The sequence below is a fragment of the Penicillium subrubescens genome, assembly GCF_028828155.1.
Source record: "Penicillium subrubescens strain IBT 31985 chromosome Unknown utg000007l_segment0_segment0, whole genome shotgun sequence".
Lineage (NCBI taxonomy): Eukaryota > Fungi > Ascomycota > Eurotiomycetes > Eurotiales > Aspergillaceae > Penicillium > Penicillium subrubescens.
In genome coordinates, this window is record NW_026643157.1 from 1,167,511 (window position 1) to 1,190,370 (window position 22,860).

General features: G+C 50.3%; 10 protein-coding genes across 10 annotated transcripts; 4 read left to right on the top strand and 6 right to left on the bottom strand.

Moving 5' to 3' along the window:
- Positions 1-769: 769 nt before the first annotated feature.
- N7473_010191 (uncharacterized protein) lies at positions 770-1,215 on the top strand (the record flags this gene model as incomplete). The annotated part of the gene is made up of 3 exons (XM_057156130.1): positions 770-950; positions 1,033-1,097; positions 1,159-1,215. The coding sequence occupies 3 exons, from the start codon at positions 770-772 to the stop codon at positions 1,213-1,215; spliced, it is 303 nt and encodes a 100-aa protein (XP_057004785.1).
- Positions 1,216-1,597: 382 nt separating this feature from the next.
- On the bottom strand, positions 1,598-2,614 carry N7473_010192 (Amidohydrolase 2; the record flags this gene model as incomplete). Its single annotated transcript, XM_057156131.1, has 1 exon — positions 1,598-2,614. One exon carries the CDS (start codon positions 2,612-2,614, stop codon positions 1,598-1,600), a length of 1,017 nt encoding a protein of 338 aa, XP_057004786.1.
- Positions 2,615-3,695: 1,081 nt separating this feature from the next.
- On the top strand, positions 3,696-5,456 carry N7473_010193 (uncharacterized protein; the record flags this gene model as incomplete). Its single annotated transcript, XM_057156132.1, has 3 exons — positions 3,696-3,783; positions 3,883-4,305; positions 4,381-5,456. The coding sequence occupies 3 exons, from the start codon at positions 3,696-3,698 to the stop codon at positions 5,454-5,456; spliced, it is 1,587 nt and encodes a 528-aa protein (XP_057004787.1).
- A 234-nt stretch (positions 5,457-5,690) lies between these two features.
- Positions 5,691-6,455, bottom strand: N7473_010194 (uncharacterized protein; the record flags this gene model as incomplete). The annotated part of the gene is made up of 1 exon (XM_057156133.1): positions 5,691-6,455. One exon carries the CDS (start codon positions 6,453-6,455, stop codon positions 5,691-5,693), a length of 765 nt encoding a protein of 254 aa, XP_057004788.1.
- Positions 6,456-7,133: 678 nt separating this feature from the next.
- N7473_010195 (putative metalloreductase Fre8) lies at positions 7,134-9,018 on the top strand (the record flags this gene model as incomplete). Its single annotated transcript, XM_057156134.1, has 2 exons — positions 7,134-7,521; positions 7,703-9,018. The coding sequence occupies 2 exons, from the start codon at positions 7,134-7,136 to the stop codon at positions 9,016-9,018; spliced, it is 1,704 nt and encodes a 567-aa protein (XP_057004789.1).
- A 96-nt stretch (positions 9,019-9,114) lies between these two features.
- Positions 9,115-10,062, bottom strand: N7473_010196 (uncharacterized protein; the record flags this gene model as incomplete). The annotated part of the gene is made up of 2 exons (XM_057156135.1): positions 9,115-9,973; positions 10,028-10,062. 2 exons carry the CDS (start codon positions 10,060-10,062, stop codon positions 9,115-9,117), a joined length of 894 nt encoding a protein of 297 aa, XP_057004790.1.
- An 864-nt stretch (positions 10,063-10,926) lies between these two features.
- Positions 10,927-13,671, bottom strand: N7473_010197 (putative C6 transcription factor; the record flags this gene model as incomplete). Its single annotated transcript, XM_057156136.1, has 7 exons — positions 10,927-11,785; positions 11,838-12,150; positions 12,205-12,678; positions 12,751-12,832; positions 12,896-13,289; positions 13,415-13,485; positions 13,576-13,671. The coding sequence occupies 7 exons, from the start codon at positions 13,669-13,671 to the stop codon at positions 10,927-10,929; spliced, it is 2,289 nt and encodes a 762-aa protein (XP_057004791.1).
- Positions 13,672-14,883: 1,212 nt separating this feature from the next.
- Positions 14,884-17,366, bottom strand: drs1 (putative ATP-dependent RNA helicase DRS1; the record flags this gene model as incomplete). Its single annotated transcript, XM_057156137.1, has 3 exons — positions 14,884-15,369; positions 15,423-15,572; positions 15,660-17,366. 3 exons carry the CDS (start codon positions 17,364-17,366, stop codon positions 14,884-14,886), a joined length of 2,343 nt encoding a protein of 780 aa, XP_057004792.1.
- Positions 17,367-17,982: 616 nt separating this feature from the next.
- N7473_010199 (GNAT family N-acetyltransferase) lies at positions 17,983-19,359 on the bottom strand (the record flags this gene model as incomplete). Its single annotated transcript, XM_057156138.1, has 3 exons — positions 17,983-18,091; positions 18,155-18,806; positions 19,074-19,359. The coding sequence occupies 3 exons, from the start codon at positions 19,357-19,359 to the stop codon at positions 17,983-17,985; spliced, it is 1,047 nt and encodes a 348-aa protein (XP_057004793.1).
- A 2,035-nt stretch (positions 19,360-21,394) lies between these two features.
- Positions 21,395-22,237, top strand: N7473_010200 (ADP-ribosylation factor-like protein 2; the record flags this gene model as incomplete). Its single annotated transcript, XM_057156139.1, has 6 exons — positions 21,395-21,453; positions 21,506-21,616; positions 21,667-21,683; positions 21,731-21,876; positions 21,942-22,022; positions 22,106-22,237. 6 exons carry the CDS (start codon positions 21,395-21,397, stop codon positions 22,235-22,237), a joined length of 546 nt encoding a protein of 181 aa, XP_057004794.1.
- Between the last annotated feature and the right edge of the window lie 623 nt (positions 22,238-22,860).

A 22,860-nucleotide genomic window follows, 5' to 3' on the forward strand; every position in this document is an offset into this window, starting at 1 on the left:
CGCTGGAGTGGAAAGGAACAGTGGTAACCAGTAGTTAAGGTAGTGGCACTTGAGGTTGTGGATGATGACTTGGTCACCTGCGATAAGGGGAGAAGGCGCCCCCACGTGATCGTGGTACCTGCAGCAGGTTTCGCGCCATTCCCCGGATTTTCAACATGAACAAGAATCTCAAGCAAAAGATCGCGATGGAAAATCATACTCTTTGTTGGTACCCTTCCTTACATATGAAATCCATCATATCACAGAATATCTCCTTCCCTGCCATAAACTGAGCGACTTCAGACCAACTGATGCCAGCGCATCCCGAGATGAACCTTCAACTTCTCAACCCTATATTGTACCCCTTGATAAATCAAAACCAAACCAAGAAATGAATTCACAATCGCCAAAATGTGCCCTGAGCCAAACCAGGATTATCCAAGATAATTGCCTAGCCCCTGTCGACAGACTCGACACGCACGAGCGGCCCTTGTTTACCGGCCTGCCCACATTCATGGGCATCGGAATGTAAGGGGATATACCAACCACCCAATCAAAGACCCTATGAATCACCTCCATACCTACGTAGAACCCAATGTCTAGCCTTGTTAGCCAATAGAGCAAGGTATTCCAGGTCCTCCACTCACTCCTGCGTAGCCCTTTACAGCTGAAGTGCGAAGGTTCCCCGGGTATACATCAGTCAATCCTCCCAGTCACGACTCCGTCCATCTCTTGTGAATATCGATACTTGCCGCCTAGCTGCTATATACCGCCCCGTCGAACATTCAAGATGCGCGTTTCCACTTTCATTGTCGCGCTTGCGACTACCCTTGCCGTCGAGTCGGCTGCGAAGAAGATCAACATGTCTTGCAAGTTCGCCGCCGACCACACCGGCATGATGCAGTATCCTTTCTGCTGTCGTGATATGAAGCCTGCGCGGAACAATGCCAAGGCCAATGAGGCCATGGATTGTGAGTTTACCCGGCTATTGAAATGAGGCCTCTTGTCAAACCTGACGTATTCGAATATGCTAACATCTAATGTCCACTCTAGGCCAGCAGTTGACCGAACCCCAGTTGTGCGAGGATCAATCGCGCCCTGCTTGCTGCTATACTATCGTGAGTTGTCATATTAACGCTCCTGGCTGAGATCGGTGACTAATAGTATTTCTTCGTTTAGGGCCCCAAGAAGATTTGTACTTCGCACGTTATCTTCCAGGACGCCGCGGATGTTTGATTTGGACGACGGGAAAGCAGACTGGAGGCCACGTTCATTCATGAACATCATCATTTGTTTACGACGAGCAGACATCATGTATGCGAGCTTATTCGATGTCAATACTGTCTATTGAAAACACATGGGGGAACATATACTAGAATGACAAGAATATCTCACGTACTCAGTTACGAATGACATACTAGAAAGTGTTTCAGATGTAGGTTATGTTAAGTGGTCTCAAGAGATAGAAAAGTGATAAAATGAGAGGGCCTGGTACGGCCTCAAGATGCAAAGGGATATAATAATGCTCCGACAATCAAACGCCAGAACGCAATGCAGAGGAATGCTATGTACAGCTCAACCTCGTGAAAGAGGTAGCAAGTCGAGAAAATGCCTAAATTCAGTCCGAATGCACATCCAGCAAACGCTCGGTATTCCGCCTAAACAATTTCTCCGCCAACTCGGGGTCGTGAGTGCAGAGGTCTAAGCACCACTCGGTAAAAGGGCTGATGTCGACACCGGTGAAGCGAGTATGAGGCCAGTCCGTGGCGAAGATGACCCGGTCCGGTGCTGCACCCAGGAACTCCCTTGCCATAGCCTTCAGATCCCGCATTTGTCGGTCTTTCGTAAGTCGATAAGGCGCGGACACTTTGATGTAGGTGTTTCCGGCTCGGAGTAGCGAGATCAACGAGCTGAAGCCAGGGAGGACATAGGGATCGAAAGTGCTATTGTTTTTGGCCCAAGCCAAGCAAGATAGTTCGGGACTTCCGAAATGATCGATGCAAAGAGGGACACCAAGGCGAGGCACCACGGACTCGAGCATGGGGACCATCTTCAGAGGAACGTAAACCTCAATAATCCAATTCCGAGGGCGGGCGATTTCTGCATGGCGAAGTAATGTCTCTTCCAACTCGCTTTGTTCCATCACCTTGCCCACAGACTGCAAGTTTACTCGGAGACCTCGGACTCCAAGTTCGTGCCACTTGTCTAGCGTTTCTGGCTGGGCTGTGGCAGGATCAACAACAACCACACCGCGACCACGGGAGGGGCCGAGTTTTGCCAAAGCGGATAATAGGCAGGAATTATCAGTTCCATATATAGATGGTTGGACAAAGACCAGGTGCTCGACGCCCAAGGAGGACTCGAAAGCCAGAGCGTCAGCTAGAGTATGAACCTCTGGTTGATATACTGCCGACGGAGACACCGGAAACTGTTGAGGGTCAACGACATGCATATGGCTGTCCCATGAACGCAGAGGAATCCTCTGGCTCAAGGGCAGGCTAGATGTCGTGGCCGTGAATGCTACAGTCGCTGCATGAACCGCATGTTGGTCCACTCGAGTCGAAAGCCCCGCGGTGAGTGATATCCGCGGAGGCTTTCCGAGTATAGCAGCATGAGACTGAGTCGATGTCAGCATGGTGAAGGGGGATTTTGATATCAGACGAAGAACGCTGCAAGCAACCACATAGATAGAGCAAGGAAAGTGAGGCCCAAAGCCCTTGGGGGAATACAACTCACAAATGAGCAGGATTTGATCCTGGGGCTTACCCTGAGGGCAAGCCTGATCGGTATCATGCCGTCGCGGTTGATCGGTCAACGTCCGTAGTGATGGGACTAGCAGGTCTGGAAAGCAAGGAAAACAGCCGTTCATCTATGAAAAATTTTTGCCGTGTGCCGTAATCCCACACCGTAGAGACCTCAAACCTGACCCACCGTCGGCTGTTCACAGTCTACCAGCGGCAACGAGGGATAGGCGATGTGGTGTATGTAGAAGGAGCATCAGAGCGGAAGTCGTCCGGGAGGCAGTTGGCATGGCGGCTCACGACTACTGTGACAGCGAGACATGGGAATGGGCCGGGGTCGCATTCTCGGACCTTGTGTCATATTGCTTTGTTCATTTACCCCCTTTTTCAGGTTTTTCTCAGCCCATAGCGCAGTCAAAGTGACCGAGGCAGGACAATCACGAGAGGGGGCAAAGGGTTTGGATCGTCTTGCGGAGCCCTGAGCCACCGAGTAGAAAGTGGGTTAACTTTTTCCGCGGCAAGATCCGGCGTTGAAGAAGTATGGGGCTCGGTCGGCAAACCCCCATGCCTGTATGGCGCTGCGATGCTCAAGGACAAAAGATCATTGCACAATAAAAACAACCATGATCCTGATGCAACCACATGCATGATTATGATTGTCAGGGTACATCATGTAATACCACAACCATCCTGGTGTAACGATGGAGTGCTGACTCGCTGCTGAGAGGGGAAGAGAGGGGAAAAAACCGCAAAGCTTGTCGGACGTTGACCGAGACACTCAGCACGACCCAACGGGATGCCGAGCGAAAGTCGCCGCTTTTTTTACTCCCTTATCCACCCTGCGCCTCCTGGCGATTATTCCTTCACCAACCCACTCCTTTGCCGACCGTCCCGTCTTCCAGCTTCCCCGGATTTCCGTGGCCTCCACAGCTATCTGAACTGGGGCCTTGGTGGAAAACCTGTGCGAATAACATCATGCGATTGCTGGAGCGCTCCCGGTGGACGACCAGCCCATACTATGCGCTGGTGATCTTCGTGATCGCGTGCGGGAGTATCCCTAAAGGTATGCAGCTAACTAGTTAACCCCTGTGCGTGGCTGGCGACCGCTCCAAACTAGAACGTAGAGAACAAGGAGCTGACATTATCCGTCCAATGATCGCAGGTTATGACGAAGGAGGATACAGCGCGAGCGTCAAGCTCGAGTCATTCGTGATCGACTTTAACCTCATCAAATCACACTGGAAGAACGATCCAACCGGATTGACCAATCGCACTGCCAACATCACGTCCTTCAACGTCTTGGGTGCAGCATTCGGTGCCTTAGCTGGCCTGGACCTGAATGATCGTTTGGGTCGTCTTATCTCGTGGCGACTGGCCTGTCTGGTATGGGCGATTGGGACCTTTATCCAAATCTTCTCATCGGGAATCTATGGCTTGCTGCTGTTTGCTCGCATCTTTGCCGGACTTGGCGCTGGCCTGCTGACGGTCACCTCGCCGCTATATCTATCGGAGGTGGCGCCTCGAGCGACACGAGGTCTCGCTGTCGGCATGTATATGGTGATTCTGCTGGCAGTGCTCGCCATGGGTAAGTCAAGCTTGTTCTTGTCTAGAATCTCCAGATGGGGCTGTATCTGACGCTATCTTCGTTTCACTGCACTAGGGTTCTTCATTAATTATGGCGCCAATCTCCACATGGCCGCCACGCGTACCCAATATCGGCTAGTTCAGGCTATCCCAATTATCCCTGTCGGCATCGCCTTTGGCCTCTCATTCCTCTGCCCCGAAACTCCCCGGTATCTGGTATCACAGCAGCGTCATGAGGAAGGAAAGGAGGTGCTTGCTCGCCTACGTGGAAAATCCATCGACGATGAGAGCGTTGAGGCCGAGTTTGAGGAAATCGACCGACAGGCCAGCGAGCGGGCAGACCTAAAATCCGTTTCTCATTGGCAGGCGTTCAAGGAATCTCAGTCGAATCCTAATTACCGCCAGCGCTTCTGGCTGTTGATGACGATGCAAACCATTGCTCAGTGGACCGGTGGCAATGGTATTACCTACTATGTAACCAACATCTTCCAGTACGCTGGCATCACTGGCTCGAGCCAGTCGCTCATTTCATCAGGAGCCTACGGTATCGTTAAGCTCGTTTTCACCATGGCTTTCACTTGGGGCCTGATTGATCTCTTTGGTCGCCGACGATGCGCCCTAACTGGTCTTGCCCTGCAGCTTGCAGCGCATGTTTATATGGGGGTTTATATGGGCCTGCAGCCTGGATCATCAGACAACAAGTCTGCCTCGGATGCGGCTATTGCCTCCGTTTTTGTGTATGCTGTCGGCTGGTCAGTGGGTCTCTGTACTATTCCTTACCTTTACGGCACGGAGATCTTCCCGACCCGGATCCGCAATGTGAGCTATGCCATTAGTATGGGTCTTCACTGGTTCTTCCAGTTTGCCGTTGTCCGCGTTACTCCGAATATGTTTGCCTCCCTTCATGTGTGGGGTGCCTACCTGTTCTGGGCGATCATTTGTACCTTGGGCTTGATCATCCTCGGCATTTGGATGCCGGAGACAGCCCAAGTACCGATTGAGCGCATGGACGAGCTCTTTGATGGGCCCTGGTACCTCCGCTGGCGCGCTCGCCCCAAGTATGTTGATGATTCGTCTGAGACGACGGAGGCAATCGCTTCTCACGACCACGATGGAAAGACTTTCAAGTCAAAGATTTCCAAGTCCCGATGAGTGGCTTTGTAACGATTTTCTGCACTATTTACACTTTCGATACCCTTCTACACTCTACCTTCATGTCACATCTCTTTCGCGACGGATTGCCTTTGGACAGTATGGCAACTGCGTGGTGTATAATCTATTTATTCAACATATTGTACTTAATTTGAAATTTCTGAGTTTGTACATGTTTGCATACTCTCACTTCTTCCATCGCCTACAGGTGCCTGTATCTGGGAGGCCGGCAGATCAAATCATTGATTGAGGAGCACGCACTAGAAAATGCTCCACCGTAGGCTCTGTCCCACCGTACTTGGAATAATCAGTGGAAACAGTCTCAAGCAACTCAAATCGCAAATTGAGATATAACTTCAACGCAGCCGGTTCCGACATGACATATATTTTCATCCCATACTGGTCTGCAATCTTCATCCCGCTTTGCACCAGCATTCTGCCAATACCCCGTCTCCAGAAATCAGGATGAGTCGTTAAATAATCCAGGGCTAGAACAATGGTCAGCAATGAATAGAATCGGTCAGACCAATCAAAGGATTTACTCAGAAATGGCCCATCACGCATAATCCGAGCGTCAACAACTTCAAGCGGTGCACTCCGATAACTCATCAACCCACCACCTTTCATACCGATAGGTTGGCCAGCCTTTGTATTTTCCCTGTACTGCTTCTCCCACTCTTCTCTCTCAATCTGCGTTCCCTCCGGTGCTTGGGCCTCAAGCCAAACATCATTCTGTTTTGCTAGACAATCCGGTAGAATCCACCTTGTATAGCCGACTACCCTGCCCGTCTCGACATCGATCACCTTTTGATGTCTTTTGGTATCTCTGCCTGTTGCCAGATTCCATGGAACGCGGAGAGCGCCTTTGGTGATGATATCCTTGGGATTTGGATCTTTCCAGAGGAATGCCCAGTGGGGGTCTGTTAGGCGGGCGCTCATCATGGTGGTTGCAAGGCCAAGGGCGTCGGCTGCAGAGCACGACTGGATTTCGAAGGGCATGACAGGCAATAAGTAGTTGATATGGTAATTTGAAGAGGCTGTTATGGGAGTCAAGGCTTAAACGTCAGGAGTAGTCGACGTGGCTAATCAGTGGTAAGAATGGGGGCCAGGTGTCCACGACCTTATCGGGGGCTAAAGGTTGCAGGCGTTTATAAGGGACGGATGGTCTTTCACCTTCAATCTCATTTGAAAGGAGATAAGATGCATACTCCATTCTCTATGAATTAAAGTAGCAGTTCCCAATGACACCCATATCTAATTTATGATTTATGGATTCGCAAAACCCGACCATCGCAGCAGTACCAGCAGGAGACTCAGTGTCGAACCAGAGAATGTAATAAGGACAAGTCGATATTCTTTCATCATTGTAGTTATTCCTTGTCCAACACGTGTCATACCAAAGCCCCATAACTATACCTTGAGGTTTTTGCTATTATTCTACTGGCTTACGCGTCTTCTTGGCTGCCGATTCGAGCCCCAAATCGGAACAAGTGGGGGGTTCCGACATTTCGGACTTGTTCTCCACTTGTGGCTACGGCACAACCAAGACAGGAACAAAGAAGTTCTGAACACCACGACCTTCAGCGTACAGAAATATCTCGATGTACGCAGGCAATAGAGCGCTCCGCTCGTGAGCACACCTCTTCCGTTGAAGAGCCGTCGAATGGACGTTCCAGGATGGGGTGGCCTTATCACTTTCTGGATCTCACCCCCGAGGAGAAGAGCCATCGTCGGGAGCTGCTCTCGCAATATGCCTTCATCTCGCAATTATCAGTATTGATTCCGATTCTTGGCTATGGGATCTATCGACTCTGTGCATGGCTCTTCGTTAGGAAAGGAGCGTTCGATGTCGCATACTCTGCGCTGAGGGAGTTGCCAGGCAGCACCGAATCAACCCGAGAGTCCAAGGGTGTCTCATTCAAAGTACTCGCCCGACGATGGAGGGGTCTCCAGTGGTGGTTGAATGGAGAAATTGCTCCAAATTGGGGATTGAGAGGACGCTGGATTGCTGCGATCGTCTGGATTCTTTGGCTGCTGGTTCTCTGCTTTGTTCAGACTGGCCACGGTAAGCAATCCCCTTTTGTGTAGCAGTGGAGATTGTGAGGAGGCACTTCGAGATTCTACAACACTCGACTAAAGCTCGATTGTGTGAACATCAAAGCGCCAATTTTGTTTCCATTTTTTTCTTTCTCAGCTTCCCATGTTAATGCATTTGGCCTTTTCGCGCATTACTGACCCTCCGGCAGACTACCTCCATGTTACAAAACGCTTTGGAAGTGTCGCTGCCGCCCAGCTGCCTCTTCTATTTCTCTTGTCCATGCGCACTCGCTATTCCCCTCTTGTCATCATCTTTAGCTCCTCCCATGAACGGCTTATCCATTGGCATCAGATTTGCGGCCGAATCATTATGATCCTCTTGCTCCTCCACGGGGTGTGGTACATCAACTACTTTGTCCAAACTGGCATTCTCGCAGATCGTCTGCAGCATCGGCATTCTATTACGGGGCTGATATCGCTATTTTTTATGGCCATTATTGCAAGCACGAGTCTGGGAAAGGTGCGACAATGGAATTACCGCGTGTTCATTTACTGCCATATTACCCTTGGCCTGGCGATTTGGCCGATACTTCTCCTTCATGCGAAGCCTCTCCGGCTTTACGCGGCGGAAGCACTGGCACTTTTCATTATTGATCGAGTTCTACGATACATGGATACTGTCACGGAACCGGCTATCCTTGAGCAGGTCCCTCATACAGAGCTGCTGAAGATCTGGTTCCCCATGACCTCGACCAAGTTGGCGCGATTCCAGGCCAAACCAGGCCAGCACGTTTATCTTTCCATGCCGTCCAAGCCTACCTGCACTGGTAGTAAAAGCCTGCTCTCCAATCCTTTCACCGTCTCAGACGTTACTGCCAGCGAAATAGCGCTCGTTCTTCGAGCTCGACGTGGTCCCACAACGCAAACGCTGCGGACTCACGCAGATCGCTTCAAGACACACCCTTTGAACAGTATAGAAGGGCCCTACGGGGGTTTCTTGCCGGTCGCCGAGCTTGTCTCTAGTATTGACCGTATTCTTCTTGTGGCAGGAGGCATTGGAGCGACATTCATATTACCCATCTATCGGGCTTTGCAGGAGCAGCTCGAGATGGAGGCCGGGGGGTCCGACCGACTTAACCTCACCTGGGCACTCAGGTCAGCTGCGGAGGCTGACTGGGCTACGGATTCTGAAAAACAGACGTTTGCTCAAAGTTCCAATGTTCACATTTACTTGACACGACATCATCTGCATGGAAATGCCCTAGAAAATGCGTTTAACGGTGAAGGCATGGAGATGGATGAACTACGAGAATCTGACGAGACTATTGGAGGGGTGAAACCGCTCGCTGGGCGACCTGATTTGAAGGATATTGTTGATGAAACCTTTAGCTATCATGTTGATGAGCGGGTCGCGGTGATCTTCTGCGGTCCTCAAGGCATGGGACGCGAATTACGGAATCATGTTGGTAAATGGGTAGCCAGGGGCCGAGAGGTGGTTTGGCACCAAGAGAGCTTTGGATGGTAATGTAGATATTTGAGATGACAATTGACGAGTTTCAATAAGTCGAAACAATCAATTCCAATCATTTGGGCCTTGATATCCCTGCGTTATTTCAGTATTTTAAAGCCACCTCTCATATTGCGCAATCGCAAGAGCAGTCATCAAGACCAACTCCCGAATATTATCCGTCTCGATCTCTTGGTTCTTCTCCATCCCTTGGCAACAGACAATACCATTTCGATTCATCACCGCAAGAACAGGGCCCTCTGCACCAGCATCTGAAAAATTCGCGGACCTTTTCACGCGACAAATGCGAGTATCGAGGTCCATAGGGAAGGGCAAATCTTCAGGAACCCCGTTCATCATTTCAGGCCTCGAGCTATGGTAAAACATCCACACAAGACTCTTCGCATTGGCTTTACTATAAGCCTCGCTTGGATCGTATTCACGCGCAAAATGGTGGTGGTCAATGTCGATTTCATTGAATTTCCAGCGCTCGCCGTTGTCGAGGATCACTTTCCCACGGTAGGAGAAGCACACAGAGCAGCAAAAGAGACCTGGACGATCGATATCAATAGCGGCGGTGACATTTTCCTCGGTGAAGACGATGGCTCCCGTATCGTTAGATTTGAGATTCTCGGTATCCTCATCGGAACCGGTGACAATAAGATCGTTGCTGTTCAGCTTGATCGGATCCGGTCCTAGCTGTGTGAGGGTGGTCCCGACATATGGAGCAGGACGCCAGAGATTGAAGGCCGGGAACGTAGAACCCTGATTCCAGGAAGAGCATTGCTGGAGCTGAAAAGATAACTTGGGTTTGCAGAAGAACAGGCATGAGCTCTCTGTGTCTATGGCCCAATTTTCGGGGTGAGTGGTGCGAAAGATCTCTCCGCATTTTGGTTCTTCTGGCTTTGGAGGATCGGGGAGCTCGATTGATTCTTCGAGGTCTGATACATCTGACAGAGCATCGTCGTTGGTGCTTTAGGAGATGCAAGTTAGTTGAGATAGTGTCTTTTTGGGCAACCAATCTTACATCCAGACGGGATCCTCGCCGAAAGAGGGATCCATCGTGGTTGAAAAAGTTCAAACCAGAGAAAGGAGTACTTTTCAATGCAAGTTGAACACTTCAGGCTGTACCTGGAATAAAAAAAAATCTAGTCTCCTTGTATAGAGAGCCAGTCTTACTGTGTTTGTTGGGGTGGGCGGGGTACTTAAGAGGCTCAATTGGTGGGGCCAGATCATCATAAACATCATATCCCCAGGCAGCGCTTTTTAATGCGAGTTTGGCACCGCGCTGTTCCTAATGTAGAAGAAAGATACGTGGAATGCTGTAATCCGTGATCTGAACTCCCGGATTGTGACTGCCTGGCAAAGGCATCCAAGAAACCGGCCGTAAGTTAAATCACCATCGACCCGCTAACGGCGGCTGAGGAATATCATTGCTCTCCAGAGGATTTAACGTATATCGCGGCTCGTGAGTCGTAAATAGTCCCCATTCAAGAGACCGTGGCAAATACAAGAAATTCTCGCCTGGGTGAAATGAAGATAAATAGTGCGACTAATGCCCGACCACGAAAGCTGATGTCGATATGTCCGATAGCAAAGGACGCACCGCTTTGATGTTTGCGGCCAGCCTGGGCGATAGTGTTGTTGTCCAGATGCTTCTGAATAAGGACCTATATCCATACAAATGTAGACATGATCCTCAATCATGTCACACTAAATTTCTTGCTGCTGCTAGACAAAGTCATCCCTCTTTACCGACCCGAGGTAGAAAAACCATGCCTGCGGGCCATGGCAAGTAAATGTTGAATGAATCTCGAAGACCTTGTACTTAAAGGGAATTATTGACTCATACATTAACCGAGCAACGTTAATTCTCTGAACCTGCCCGCAGCAAATGCCAAATCCAACAAAAAATCGCTTTCACAATCACTGTGTATGACCCGTCCACCCCCCCTCAAAAGACGAAGTCATAGTCGTCGACATCGGCTGCGCATACGAAAACGCCTCGAATACCTCCGGCGTAATCTCATAAGAACCCGGGTCATCGACCGTCATCAACGCATTAGGCATACCACCTAGTAAATGCGTGGGAGGCATTTGCGGCATATCGCCCATATGAGACAAGTCGAAGCCCGTGACCGGTTGTTGGAATGTGTTGTATTCAGGGATCATGGACGCGCTAGTGCTCGGGCCAGATGTACCGGGTTGTGTAGTCATTGTGGCACGGCTTTGTTGGCGCTGGTGTTGGTGTGGGATGCCCGGGGAGACGTGGCGGGAGGGGTTGCTGCTGACGGAGGGAGATTGGCTTTGTTGGGTGGGGTGAGGGTGAGGTTGAGAGGGTGGTGGGTTTTGTTGTTGTTGTTGTTGGGTTGTGTTTGAGGGTTGGGCTGGCATTGTGAAGTGGATGTCGATTTGGAGCTTTTGGATTTCTTGGTAGACGAGGTTGAGGGCGATGGTGATGACGGGGTTGGATCCTTTGATGCGCTCGAGGGCGAATATACAGAATTTGAGTTTGTCCAGTGTTCCGGGGGCAGCGTACTTGAGGGCTTGGATCTCCAGCAGGAATATGGATGCTGCGGTGTAGATGCTGTAGGCCTGAGATAGGACGACGTGATTATCGCCGAATGTGCGACGGTATAGATCGAAAAGAGATAGGATTGAGGTTGCAGAGGCCATACATTGAACAAGATGGCTCTTATCGTATGGCTCTTGCCGGGTCTTCAACAAGCCACGGGAGCAGAGAATCGGGCGATGAAGCAGGATGTTGACGGTGTGATACAGGCAACTAGAATAAGATATTAGCAGGGGATATCTGAATTCCAGGGGAGGAAACGCACTTTAAAGTCATGATGTGACTAGGTGGGGAATATGGGGGTAGATCCGTAGCCACAAGCTTCAAGTAATCGGGGAGCTCATCCCACCAATCACTCAGGTTCTTCGCTTGTTCCTGGACACAGTCAAAGAACTCCGCTTCGGTGCTTTGGCGCATAGGATCGTAGATGTGGATCAAAATTTGGTTCAAGATCTCAGCAAGGCCGCACATCTGGATGAAGCACGAGGTTGAATGTGCCTGTGTAGGTGGATAATGAGCTCCATCGGGGAATGTAACACCATGAGGAGTCCAGATTTCGATTTCAGAAGTGTCGTCAACTGGAACACTGGTCAGTAAGATTCACCGAGAACGTCTTGTTGGTGAAAACTTACGTATCATGCGGGGTGGGCTGACTTGAGAATGTTGCATTGTCGGTGCCCGTCCGAAGTACAAAGACACAATCTTATCCCAGAAATAGCAGCTCCAGAATAGCCGATTCCGAATTTCGATGTCCTCGTCGCTCAACTGGGCCGCCCCGAGATATTTGCGACTATCGATCGAGATTCCTAGATCATCTAGAACTCGGAATGCCATGCCACTATACAGCCAGGCTTGTGTTCGGTTGCCCTTACCACATTCTTGCGCACTAAGGAGCAGCAGTGTCTGAATGGTTGGTACACTAGCATAACCAACTTTGAGCGACTCGAAGAGCCCCGAAACGGCACGCTGGTAGAATTGGGCGCCGCCGTCGAATGAGTCTAGAAGCGGGCCGATCTGGGGCTCTGCCTTGCACCAACGCACGGAATGGGAGAGGACGGCGTTCATCAGGACATCCGAATAATATGGGCCCTGAATCTTCATGTCACCTGTATGACGAGGATCAGTCTTGGGAACATGTATACCAAGCGATGACTGAGGAGAATAAGGAAAAGACATACGAGTGAAGGCTGGGCGATAGACAAAGTTGAACAACGGCTGAATCCAACACCAATGAGAATCAAGTAGGTATTGGAATGGCTCCTGATGAATTGATCATGGTCAGCTTCAATTGTCGATACTCTTTATCACACACGAAGACCTTACCGGCATTGCAGCCATCTGCTCAAATGCACGTTCCCGCCATGCACTGTTGATGAGTCGCTCCTTGCGAGCTTCCAGCTCCTGAACAACATGAGTCGTCGCGGCCGTCTCACTCACCACTCCACTTGGAAGCTGGAACAAACTGGTCGGTCCGTGGAAGGAGATGCGACCGTCAGTTTCCACATTCAAGCCATCGAATTCTCTCGCCAGATCCTGTGTGTCATCATTCTCGATTTTGATTTTGCGACCGGCGCTCGAGCTAGATTCGGCCACCGATGCCGGAGAGCTCCCCTTGCGTGCTTCTATATTGGCATTTTGGCCACGGAGCTTGGAGAGAGCATCTTCCAGCTGGGCGACTCTAGCCTCAAGCTGTTTCGTATAGGATAAAGTTGGGGCCCTGGAAGCAAGCGCGCGGAAGACGAGTCTATTAGCCGACAGCCACAGGTGGTCCCCAGGACGGAAATAGGCCAGGGGGTAGGTCCAGGGTCCCACGATCGAGGGTAGAGCCAACTATGTACTCACAAGCTGTAGACGCAGGTCTCGCCACGGGCGGCGCATCTCGAACACGACGGACTAGCTCCGTTGCATTTAACCTGTCATAATCAATGGTCAGAGTCAAATCCTTAGCTGTTTCCCGCGATCTGCATCTAGCGATCTCGGAATTTGCCCGAATAGCAGCCCACCTTGCGCTTGCGACAAGCTTCACATGAGAAGGCGCTCTTCCGCGGAAGGGCGCTCTTAAGAGGCACGTCAGACATGCCGGTGCCTTCGACCACCATGGATGAAGAACACGTTCACGAAGGGGGCTCAATATTGGCGACCCCCATTGGCAATGATCGAGGGAGAGAAAAAACAAAAGAGAGAGACGAGAAGAAAGCGTATGAGGGGGAACAGGATGAGGGGAATCACCGGCGAAATTTTGGGCTTCTCCGAAAGAGCGACACTGCGTGGGGCGAGGTGCTAATCGCGGGGAGTCTTGGTTTAACCTTTTTTCTTCTTGCGGTGGACCCAGCGAGTGATTATTTCGCAGCAGCTTTCGTCCGAGATGCCCGCTTATTCTTCTTCTTCTTCTCTCGAGTCTCTGGTGAGATCGCCTTGACGTCGGGTGTTTCGGGGACTGAGACTGGATCCGATTTAGTCTTTCGGTCCCTTGGTTGAGCTGCGCCAACGGATAGAACGGTTCAACTTGTCAACCAGCCTAAAGCGTGTGCCCTCCTGCCTTTCTGCCCCTCTCCTGCATCTTTGGGGATCCAGAATCCAGACAATCTTCACCACGAGCCAATCGTATAGTTTCATGCAGCGTTGGGGTATGCGTCTGCGGCGGAATGGCCCAATTAACCGCATGCATGGAGAAAGTCGTGGCTGGGCTCTTCTCGCCTTGGCGCTGGTCGGGCGCATCGATGGGCGAATTGCGGATCCGCAAAGTTGGTTGAGAAGGTCAGCCTGGTGGAGCTTAAAAACAGGAACATCTATAAGGCGTTAGAAAGAGGGACGATACAGTAGTTCCAGACTTAGCAGACTTGGTAAGTACTCTTGGATGACTGCACTACTGTACAGTAGTGCAGGTATCTCACGTTCTGAGTAGCCGGCAGTCGCAAGGTGATGCGATCGGCAAGATGCCAACTGCGGTAAATCCTCGACGTATCGAAGCGTCTGGAAGACGCCCGGTTGTAGATCTTTTACTTGATAGATAAGGGAGCTATTGGAGTCATTAGGATAGTCATACCATCTCTAGAGGCATAGTTAGTATACAAAGAGACAATTATTGTCAAGAATTACAATTACACAAGATGTCGGTATTGAATGATAAGCAGAAGAATATCTCATAATAGTAGTATGCGCCCTTTTTTTACCCAACATCTTCCCCTCTTCTTTCTCTCTTTTCTCCATCTATACAAGGTTTGCAAGGATGAATGCTAATCACACTAGTCCGGCCACTAAAAATGACACCAACAGTTCAATCGGGTCCCATCCTCCCAAGGCCCAGGCGCTTATTTCTTCCCCTTCCTCTTCTTGTCTTTGCCTTTCGTCTTCGGAGCATCTCGCTCCGACCTGCCCTTTTTCCACCCAATGTTCCCTTCATGTCTCATCTTCGCATCGTCCAGCCGCTTCTTATCCTTGTTGCTAAGCTTGGCCTTGTCCTTCTTCGAGCTGGAGTCTGCTCCATTCAATTCAGTACGGCCCAACTTGCGCGCAGCTCGTTTCTGCGTCTCCGTCTCGAACCACGTCCGCTTGGGCCGGGCCATAATCTCCTGGCCGTACTTCATCAGATTCTCGCCCTTGTTGAACTGCATCTCGACTTGCGCGAATTGCTTCTCGGTCTTCTCTTCTTGTAGCACTTCTTGCACCTCGTCGGCGAGATCATCGGCCTTTTGCGCCCATTCATCAGCAATGGCCATCTCGACCACTCGGCTGACGATCTTGGCACCTTGAGCTTTGCCGGCCTTCACGGCGGACTTGACAACCTTGCGGTCGGGCTCGGCGGCGATCGTGCAGGCACAACCGGATCGACCAGCACGGGCGGTACGACCGACACGATGCAGGTAAATCTCGTGGCTCTGGGGGCTTCGTAGTTGATAACGGTCTCCACACCCTTGATATCAAGACCACGGGAGGCGACATCGGTAGCAAGTAGGAACGCGACCTTGCCGTCACGGAAGTTTTCGACGGATTTGATACGCTAAAGACATAGATTAGCATGAGAAACGTAGTTGAAACCCCGGCGCATCTGCCGCATATCGAGATGATCGGCTGGTTCGTGGCTTACCTGTTCTTGGCTCAGGCTGCCGTGTAGCTCTGCAGCCTTCAACCCCAACAGTCCAAAGATAACACGGACGCGATGCGCCTCCTTCTTCTGCCGGAAGAAAATGATAACTCGCTCGGTGTAGATCTCCTTGCACAGGTACAACAGATATCCGAGACGCTTGTCCTCGCGACCAGGGCGTAGACGGACAAACTCCTGGGTCAGCGTGACGGCAGTCTTCTTCTTTGCGTCCACCATAAGACGGACGGGACGGTTCAGACCAACGCGGATCAGCTTGTCGACAGTATCGGTCATAGTAGCAGAGAACAGCATGGTCTGGCGAGACTTGGGGATTGTAGTCAAAATCTCGTTCAATTCGTCGGCGAAGCCATCCTCAAGCATACGATCGGCTTCATCGAGAACCAGAATCTCCAGAGTATCCACGGTGAAGCTGGGCGAGTTGCGCATGTGATCAATGAAACGGCCGGGGGTAGCGATAATCACATCCGGGCGCTTCTTGAGCACATTCTCTTGTTCGCGAAGACTGAAACCACCAATAAGCTGACAGAAGGTGACGTCGGTGAACGTAGCCAGTTTGACGGCAACATTGTAACACTGCACCGCCAACTCACGAGTGGGCATTAGGATAGCAACGCGGCTGGTAGGCGTCTTGCGAGGACGGAAGAGCAGACGCTCCAGGATGGGTACGATGAAAGCACCAGTCTTTCCTGAACCAGTAACGGCACTACCGACGACATCTTTGCCGAGAAGAGCCACTGGGATAGCCTTGCGCTGAATAGGGGTAGGGTCGGTGAATCCAACAGAGGCCAAACCTCGCAGAATGGGACGAGAAAGGTTGAAATCTTGGAACGTGCTGTTCGCCATGGCGGCCTTGTCGTTGACCTTCTCTTCAGGAGCGAAAAAGGCTTTGCGCTTCTCGGCTTCCTCTGCGTCCACCTCGCTCTCAATGTCGGATTCTTGGCCAGAACCAATATCGTCGGGGTGACCAACGGGAGTAGCAATCGAGTCGTTGTCGGACGCAGCATCGTCATCATCGTCGTCTTGCTCGTCTTCGTCTTCGCTGTCTTCGGGTCCAGAGCCAACTTCAGGGCCCTCAGCCTCGCTCTCATCCTCGCCGTCAGCGCCCATACCGAAAGCATCCTCGGCGACGAGCTCGTCGTCTTCAAAGTCGACCTCCATACCGCCATCGGCCTCGGAATCTTCATCATCCGAGTCGCTGGCACTCTCCTCCTCTTGAGCTTGCTTCTTTTGCTTCTTCTTGGCTGCAGCCTCCTGCTTTTCCCTTCTCCGAGAGATGATGTCGTCAATGTCCACGGCCTTCTTATCACCACCGCCGTTCTGCTTGGAATCCTCCAGACCCCAACCGTCGAAGCCTTCAGTGACACCGTGATTGGCCACACCACCCACGTCGAACTCAAAATCGGGGTTCAAAGCATGGTCATCGGCGCCGGGAACATCATTCTCCTCGTCGTCCTCTTCTTCAGACTCCTCAGCCACAGGCTGGACCTTGCCCTTCTTGCCCTTCACATTCTTAGCTTGCTGCTTTTGCTTCTTGTTCTTGTCCTTGGAAGTTTCGGCCTCGCGCTTGCGCTTTTTCGAGTCGATAGCTGGGGTCTCGTCGGCAAGCTCGTTAGCTTCGTCGTCGTCGAATCGGGGAATATCCTCGTCATCGGACAGCGTGAGGACGAAGTCGTCGTCCTTGGGAGCCATTGTGGAAATGACGGTAGAGGATATATCTCTATGTAGGGATTGAATGACCCCTGTAATCTCCCACAAAAGAGAAAAAGAGAATGAATCCAGTAAATCCCCAGACTCTGCTGCCCGCGCAATCCGCCGAACAGAAATCAACAGCAGAAAAAAAAAGTTCCCCGGGCGGTGAGAGCAAAATATGGCTGACATAAGAATGAATCCACCCGTCACCGCCAAGCTGAGATCAACAGCCTCTATTTCTAGACCCTAACTAGTCTTTAACAACAGCCAGTTCTAAACATCGGTATATCTACTCTTACACTAGTCATTCTGAATGACACGACTCTGTTCTTTTAACGACATGAATAAATTTCACATTAATATGGCAAGATAATCTAACACCAGATACATGCCAAGATCCAACATAAGCCTCCTGTTAAGGAGAAGCTTTTGCTTGTTTTCCTTTTTTTGTGCATTTTGTCTTTTCCGATTTTTTTGTGCTTGTTGGTTTTTGATGTTCTGTTCAAGCATCTTGACTGTTCTCCTCCAATCATTGGTCTAGAGCGAGCTGTTCCTTTGTGACAGAATTGTCATGAGCTCATTCGCGCTCATTGGCATGACCAACATGTGTACCCGATCACTGGTCGCGTTGAGGAGCTTGCACCCGCTGGTAGCGTTTAGGAACTTGTGGTGGATTTTCTTTTCTTCCAGCATTAATGAAGAGGTGAACACAATGGTGATTGTCCCTTAATAAGATGTTAGTAAGTTGACCTTATCCTAAAACGGCACCGAAAGAAAGAATAACTTACTCATAGCCATACTTGGCTCGGTCTTGTCTCATTTCGCCAAGGGTCTTAAAGCCGAATGTGTTTTTCAGCCACTGCCAGATGAACATATATTTCATCTCCAGCTGAGCGGGATAGGAAATGTCACAAACCAGCTCTTTCAGTCGGGTAACCTGGAGCTGCACGTCCCCGACTGGCCGCCACTCAAATTGGGTTCTGCGACGGTAGTGCTCGTCACAGAGAGACAGGATGCAGTCCATAAGTAAGGTACCGTAGCCATAGCGTGTCATGCCCGGGCGGATGTACACCTGCAGGTCGCCATGGGACCTCTCGCGGGTATCCTCTCCGAACAAATCTACGTAGGAAATGCCGCAAACCTGCGATTTTGGAGGCCCCTGGGAAGTCTGAGAGGGATCTGGTGGTTTTACTAGAGCAAGGAAAGGAAGTTGGCGCAATTTGCAGGTTTTGATGAAATTGCAGACATGCTTAGGCTCAATCGCCTCGTACTCCGGGTCGAAAGGAGAACTTGAATTGTAATAGTTGATGATTTCAGCAATCTCCTCTGCATCTGCCTTGATGACAGGACGTATGTAGGGGCGAACAGGAGGAGGATGAGCAGGAGCAGCAGGAACAGGAACAGTCACAGCGGGAGCAGTCGTAGCGGGAGCAGTTGTTGCTGGAGCAGTCGTAGTCACAGAGGGAGCAGGGATAGGAACAGCATTAGCAGGAGTAGGATAAGTATGAGTAGCATAAGCAGTAGGAGCAGGAGTAGCATGAGAATGAGCATGAGAATGAGCATAAGCATGAGCATGAGCATGAGCATGAGCATGAGCATGAGCATGAGCATGAGCATGAGCATGAGCATGAACAGGAGTAGGATGACCAGCAGTAGGATAACTGGGAGGAGAATAGTCAGGAAGAGGACAGCCAAGGGGAGGATAACCAGGCGGAGGGCGATTAGGAAAAGCGAGAGTAGGACCACGGCGAGGGTACTGAGGAACAGACATAGGAGGAGGAGGAGGACCATAGATAGATTCCACCCGGTAGCCTGGGGGCCGCCGCAGCGGATTCATGATCAAGGAGAGATTACCCAGTCCTGCCTGAATAGATACATTTTGGACTTCCATGATTCGGACTCTCTGCTGTTCCTCTTCCCAGGCGATTCTCGGGTTCTGAGAGTAGGCCAAGAAGAACCTTGCCACGTAGAGGGGATTCACGTTGTCGCTCATGTTGCACAGGTAGGAGATGAGTGAAAGAGATGAGTGAAAGGTAACCGTCTGGTAAAGAGGAAGAAGAAGAAAGAAAGAAAGAAAGAAGGAGGCAGGATGAAAGATATCAACCACCAGATAACCAGCCAGGACCCGCTCCAATCGCATGTAAACGCAGACACGAAATTGTATAGAGTTCATAACAGACAAGGCGATGGTCAGGTCGTTTGCTTTCCAATTTGGGACGCTTCGTCGATCGTGCCTTCTCAAGCTGGACAAGACTTCAGGTAATGGGCGGAGTATAATGAATCTTTCCGATCTGATGCCAACCGACTGAGCTTCTTGTTGACCACTTGTGGCTACATTACCGGAGTGGCCATATATGCATCCCCTTAGACAAGAGGTGAGTGTGAGGCTATCATCTTCCAAACACGGGCCAAGCTCCTCATTCATCATATGAATAATGACATTTGATGGGCTAACAAACCATCTTTCAGGCGCGTTCACCCCTTGGTCTAGTGAAGATGTGTCAAATCATGGTCTTCAGCAGCACCAGCTAGCTCAAGCTTATGCGAATCATTTTCTTTGAGGGCCCTTGGATTCAGTCTGCCGTTAAGTCCCAGGGATGTCGAGATCAGATATGAGAGCTTCATTGTGTTTTTTTTCCCTGGGTGATTAACTGATCATTCGTTCAGATCAGCGATACCACACTTGACAAGCCCGTTCTGAAGTATAATTGCTGGCTTAAGGCATACTACTTTGTCTGCGCGCACTTTGCACAATGTCTCCTCAGGATGGACAATTGACAATAGCGATCAGCCAGAGACAGCACCAGAAGCCGGATCCAAAAAAGCTCGATCAAGTGCCTTGTCATTTTGAGTGGAGTTGGGTCAGGCTTCACGAGCAGTACAAGGCTGGCGTACGGTTAGCATGGGAATCGTTGAAATGAATGGTGCATGGAGACTGCAGCTTACCAGCCTTTTTGTCTTGCTCGGTGCTCATGTACTATAACTCTGCCTCCCTGTTTAACAACTTTCCTGCCGGCCGTCCTCCGAACCGTCTTTGACAGAATCCGCCTCTTTACCCGTGGAAGAGGCTAGCACAGAGTTTATGCTGAGGTCGTTCGCTCAGACTTTTTGTCATCGACGATGCAGTTCGCGAGGCACGAGTCCCTTTGGAGACGAGCTATTGTGGGAGGTTACCCTGGGAATGACGATTTTCTTCGGCCATCTTCTTTCCGGCTGTGTGAGCTCTCGTTAGCCATTGAACATGCGAAATACATCGAATATCCCCCCTTTCAATCACACCAACTTACATTTTGACAATCTCATGGGGTGATGCATCTCGGTGCGAGACGAGGGCAGGATGGTTCCACATCAGGGTAGATGCTGTCAAGGATGCCTGATGAGGGACGAAGTTGGACTGCGCGTGGGGGTGGAAAGTGTTAGCCGGTCCTTTATCGATCGATAATGGACGTCTTCTAGACGTTGGCACGTCCTATACCGCTTCGGCAAAATTTCAAATATCAGCGAAAAGAAGTGCCAATGGATCTCGTGAGATTCTCTACTTGGTCTTATCATGCCGGGAAGAAGTAATTTTCCGTTGACTGGTCAAGCTCGAGCATGCTTGTCTTGTCGTACAGGAACTGCGTCTCAGCCTATATCGGATGATGTAGTGCTCCAATTTCCACGTTGGAGCATGAGATTGCATCAAGACCTTCGCGGTGAATGGTTCTTATTAGCTACCAGATGCCAATTGACAGCCGACCTTGGCTACATCTACATCACGCTTGTAGTTGCCATACGAAGATATAGACTCAGCCAGAATTTCTACAATTAGGGTTATAAGAGATTCTATCGATGACCTGTGTTTTGTGGTACATCTGTAGATAATCACTTCGTATTGATAGGAGGGTGGTTAGAGTAAGGTTGGTTGGTGGTGTGCTGCATATCGATAAAGCCAAGCAAGAGGGCAGATTCCCGGCAGCAGCTCCCCCAAGATTTTGCCCCTCTCCAACCCCCCAGCAAAATTTAACACGCCGGGAGATTCAGAGACCATGTTGTCAATACTACGAAAAGCCCGTCTGAAGGACAAGGAGATGCGAATATTGATGCTGTACGAACTCCTAGTCAAAATACAAGTGCACTGCTAACGGTGGAGGTACCAGGGGTCTGGATAATGCGGGAAAGACCACCATTGTTAAACGGATCATGAACGAAGATGTCACCACAGTCAGCCCCACGCTAGGCTTTATTATCAAAACGATTGACTTTATGGGGTGAGTTTCTCATTACTATTTTGGAAAGGGGTGTTTTCTGACTTGCATAGATACAAACTCAACATCTGTGAGCCTACCTGCTATCCAGACCACGACAGGACTGACCTTGCACAGGGGATGTTGGCGGACAAAAGACGCTACGCTCATACTGGAAAAACTACTTTGAAAAAACCGACACCCTTATCTGGGTAGTTGATGCTACTGATCGTCCCCGTGTGGACGACTGTCGCCAGGAGCTGGCTGGGCTGCTCTTGGAAGAGGTACGTTCCTCAGTCCCCACCGCCATTGCCCAATCCTCGGGATCCTGAAGCTAAGCTGCCACCAGCGCCTAATGGGAGCGACCCTCCTCGTCTTCTTGAATAAAACAGATGTGGAACATTGTATGGGTGAGGAAGAGGTGCGAGAGGTGTGTAAAGACTTGCCAAAATATTTTTTGACGATGATGGGCTTTCATTGGTACTAGAACTAGGCTAACAACAGATGTTACAGCGCCTTGGTTTGGATCTTATTAAAACACACAAATGGACTATTCTCCCATGCAGTGCCATAACGGGGAAAAATTTAACAGAAGGATTGGAATGGGTGGTACAGGATGCCAAAGACCGACTTTTCTTGTATTAGGCACGACCGGCCTTCGACCTCTGTTGGGTCAAGCTGACTCCTGGTGGGAACTGGTGCTGTTGGGCATCTGGGCATCTAAATCGAGAAGATTTCCCCGCCTAGAGACGATTGAGGTCTTCATGATGACCTTCTCAGACTGTTGACCTCCTATATGGCTAGAAGTGTCGCTGTTTGTCCTTGGCCTAGGGGGACTTTTTGCAGCTCAGCCTTTCCAACGGGCCAATGTTGGTTGTCTAAGCACAGCAGTCCAGTTGAATTTGAATCTGGAGGGATAAAGGAAGATTCTATGCAGCGTACCATCAAAATGAAGGTTATTCTCGCCAGGTCATTTTCAACCTTGTATTGTCTTCTCGCTGCATAGAGCATTGCACGGCTTCGGGTTGGAATTCCGACCACGGGAGACTACATAAACTCCGAAAATGTTTGTCCTAACTATAGTTACCACTGCAGTAAGGATCTAACTCTACCAAGCACATACAATACTCAACAAGAGGTCTCTATCCACTATGCTATAGCTAAAACAGCCCGGTAGAGACAGTAAGCTTATCTCTCTTCTCAAGAGGAATGGATAATTTAAGACTCGTGATTGGCTCTACTTTCACTGTGTGCCCAAAGTGCAATAC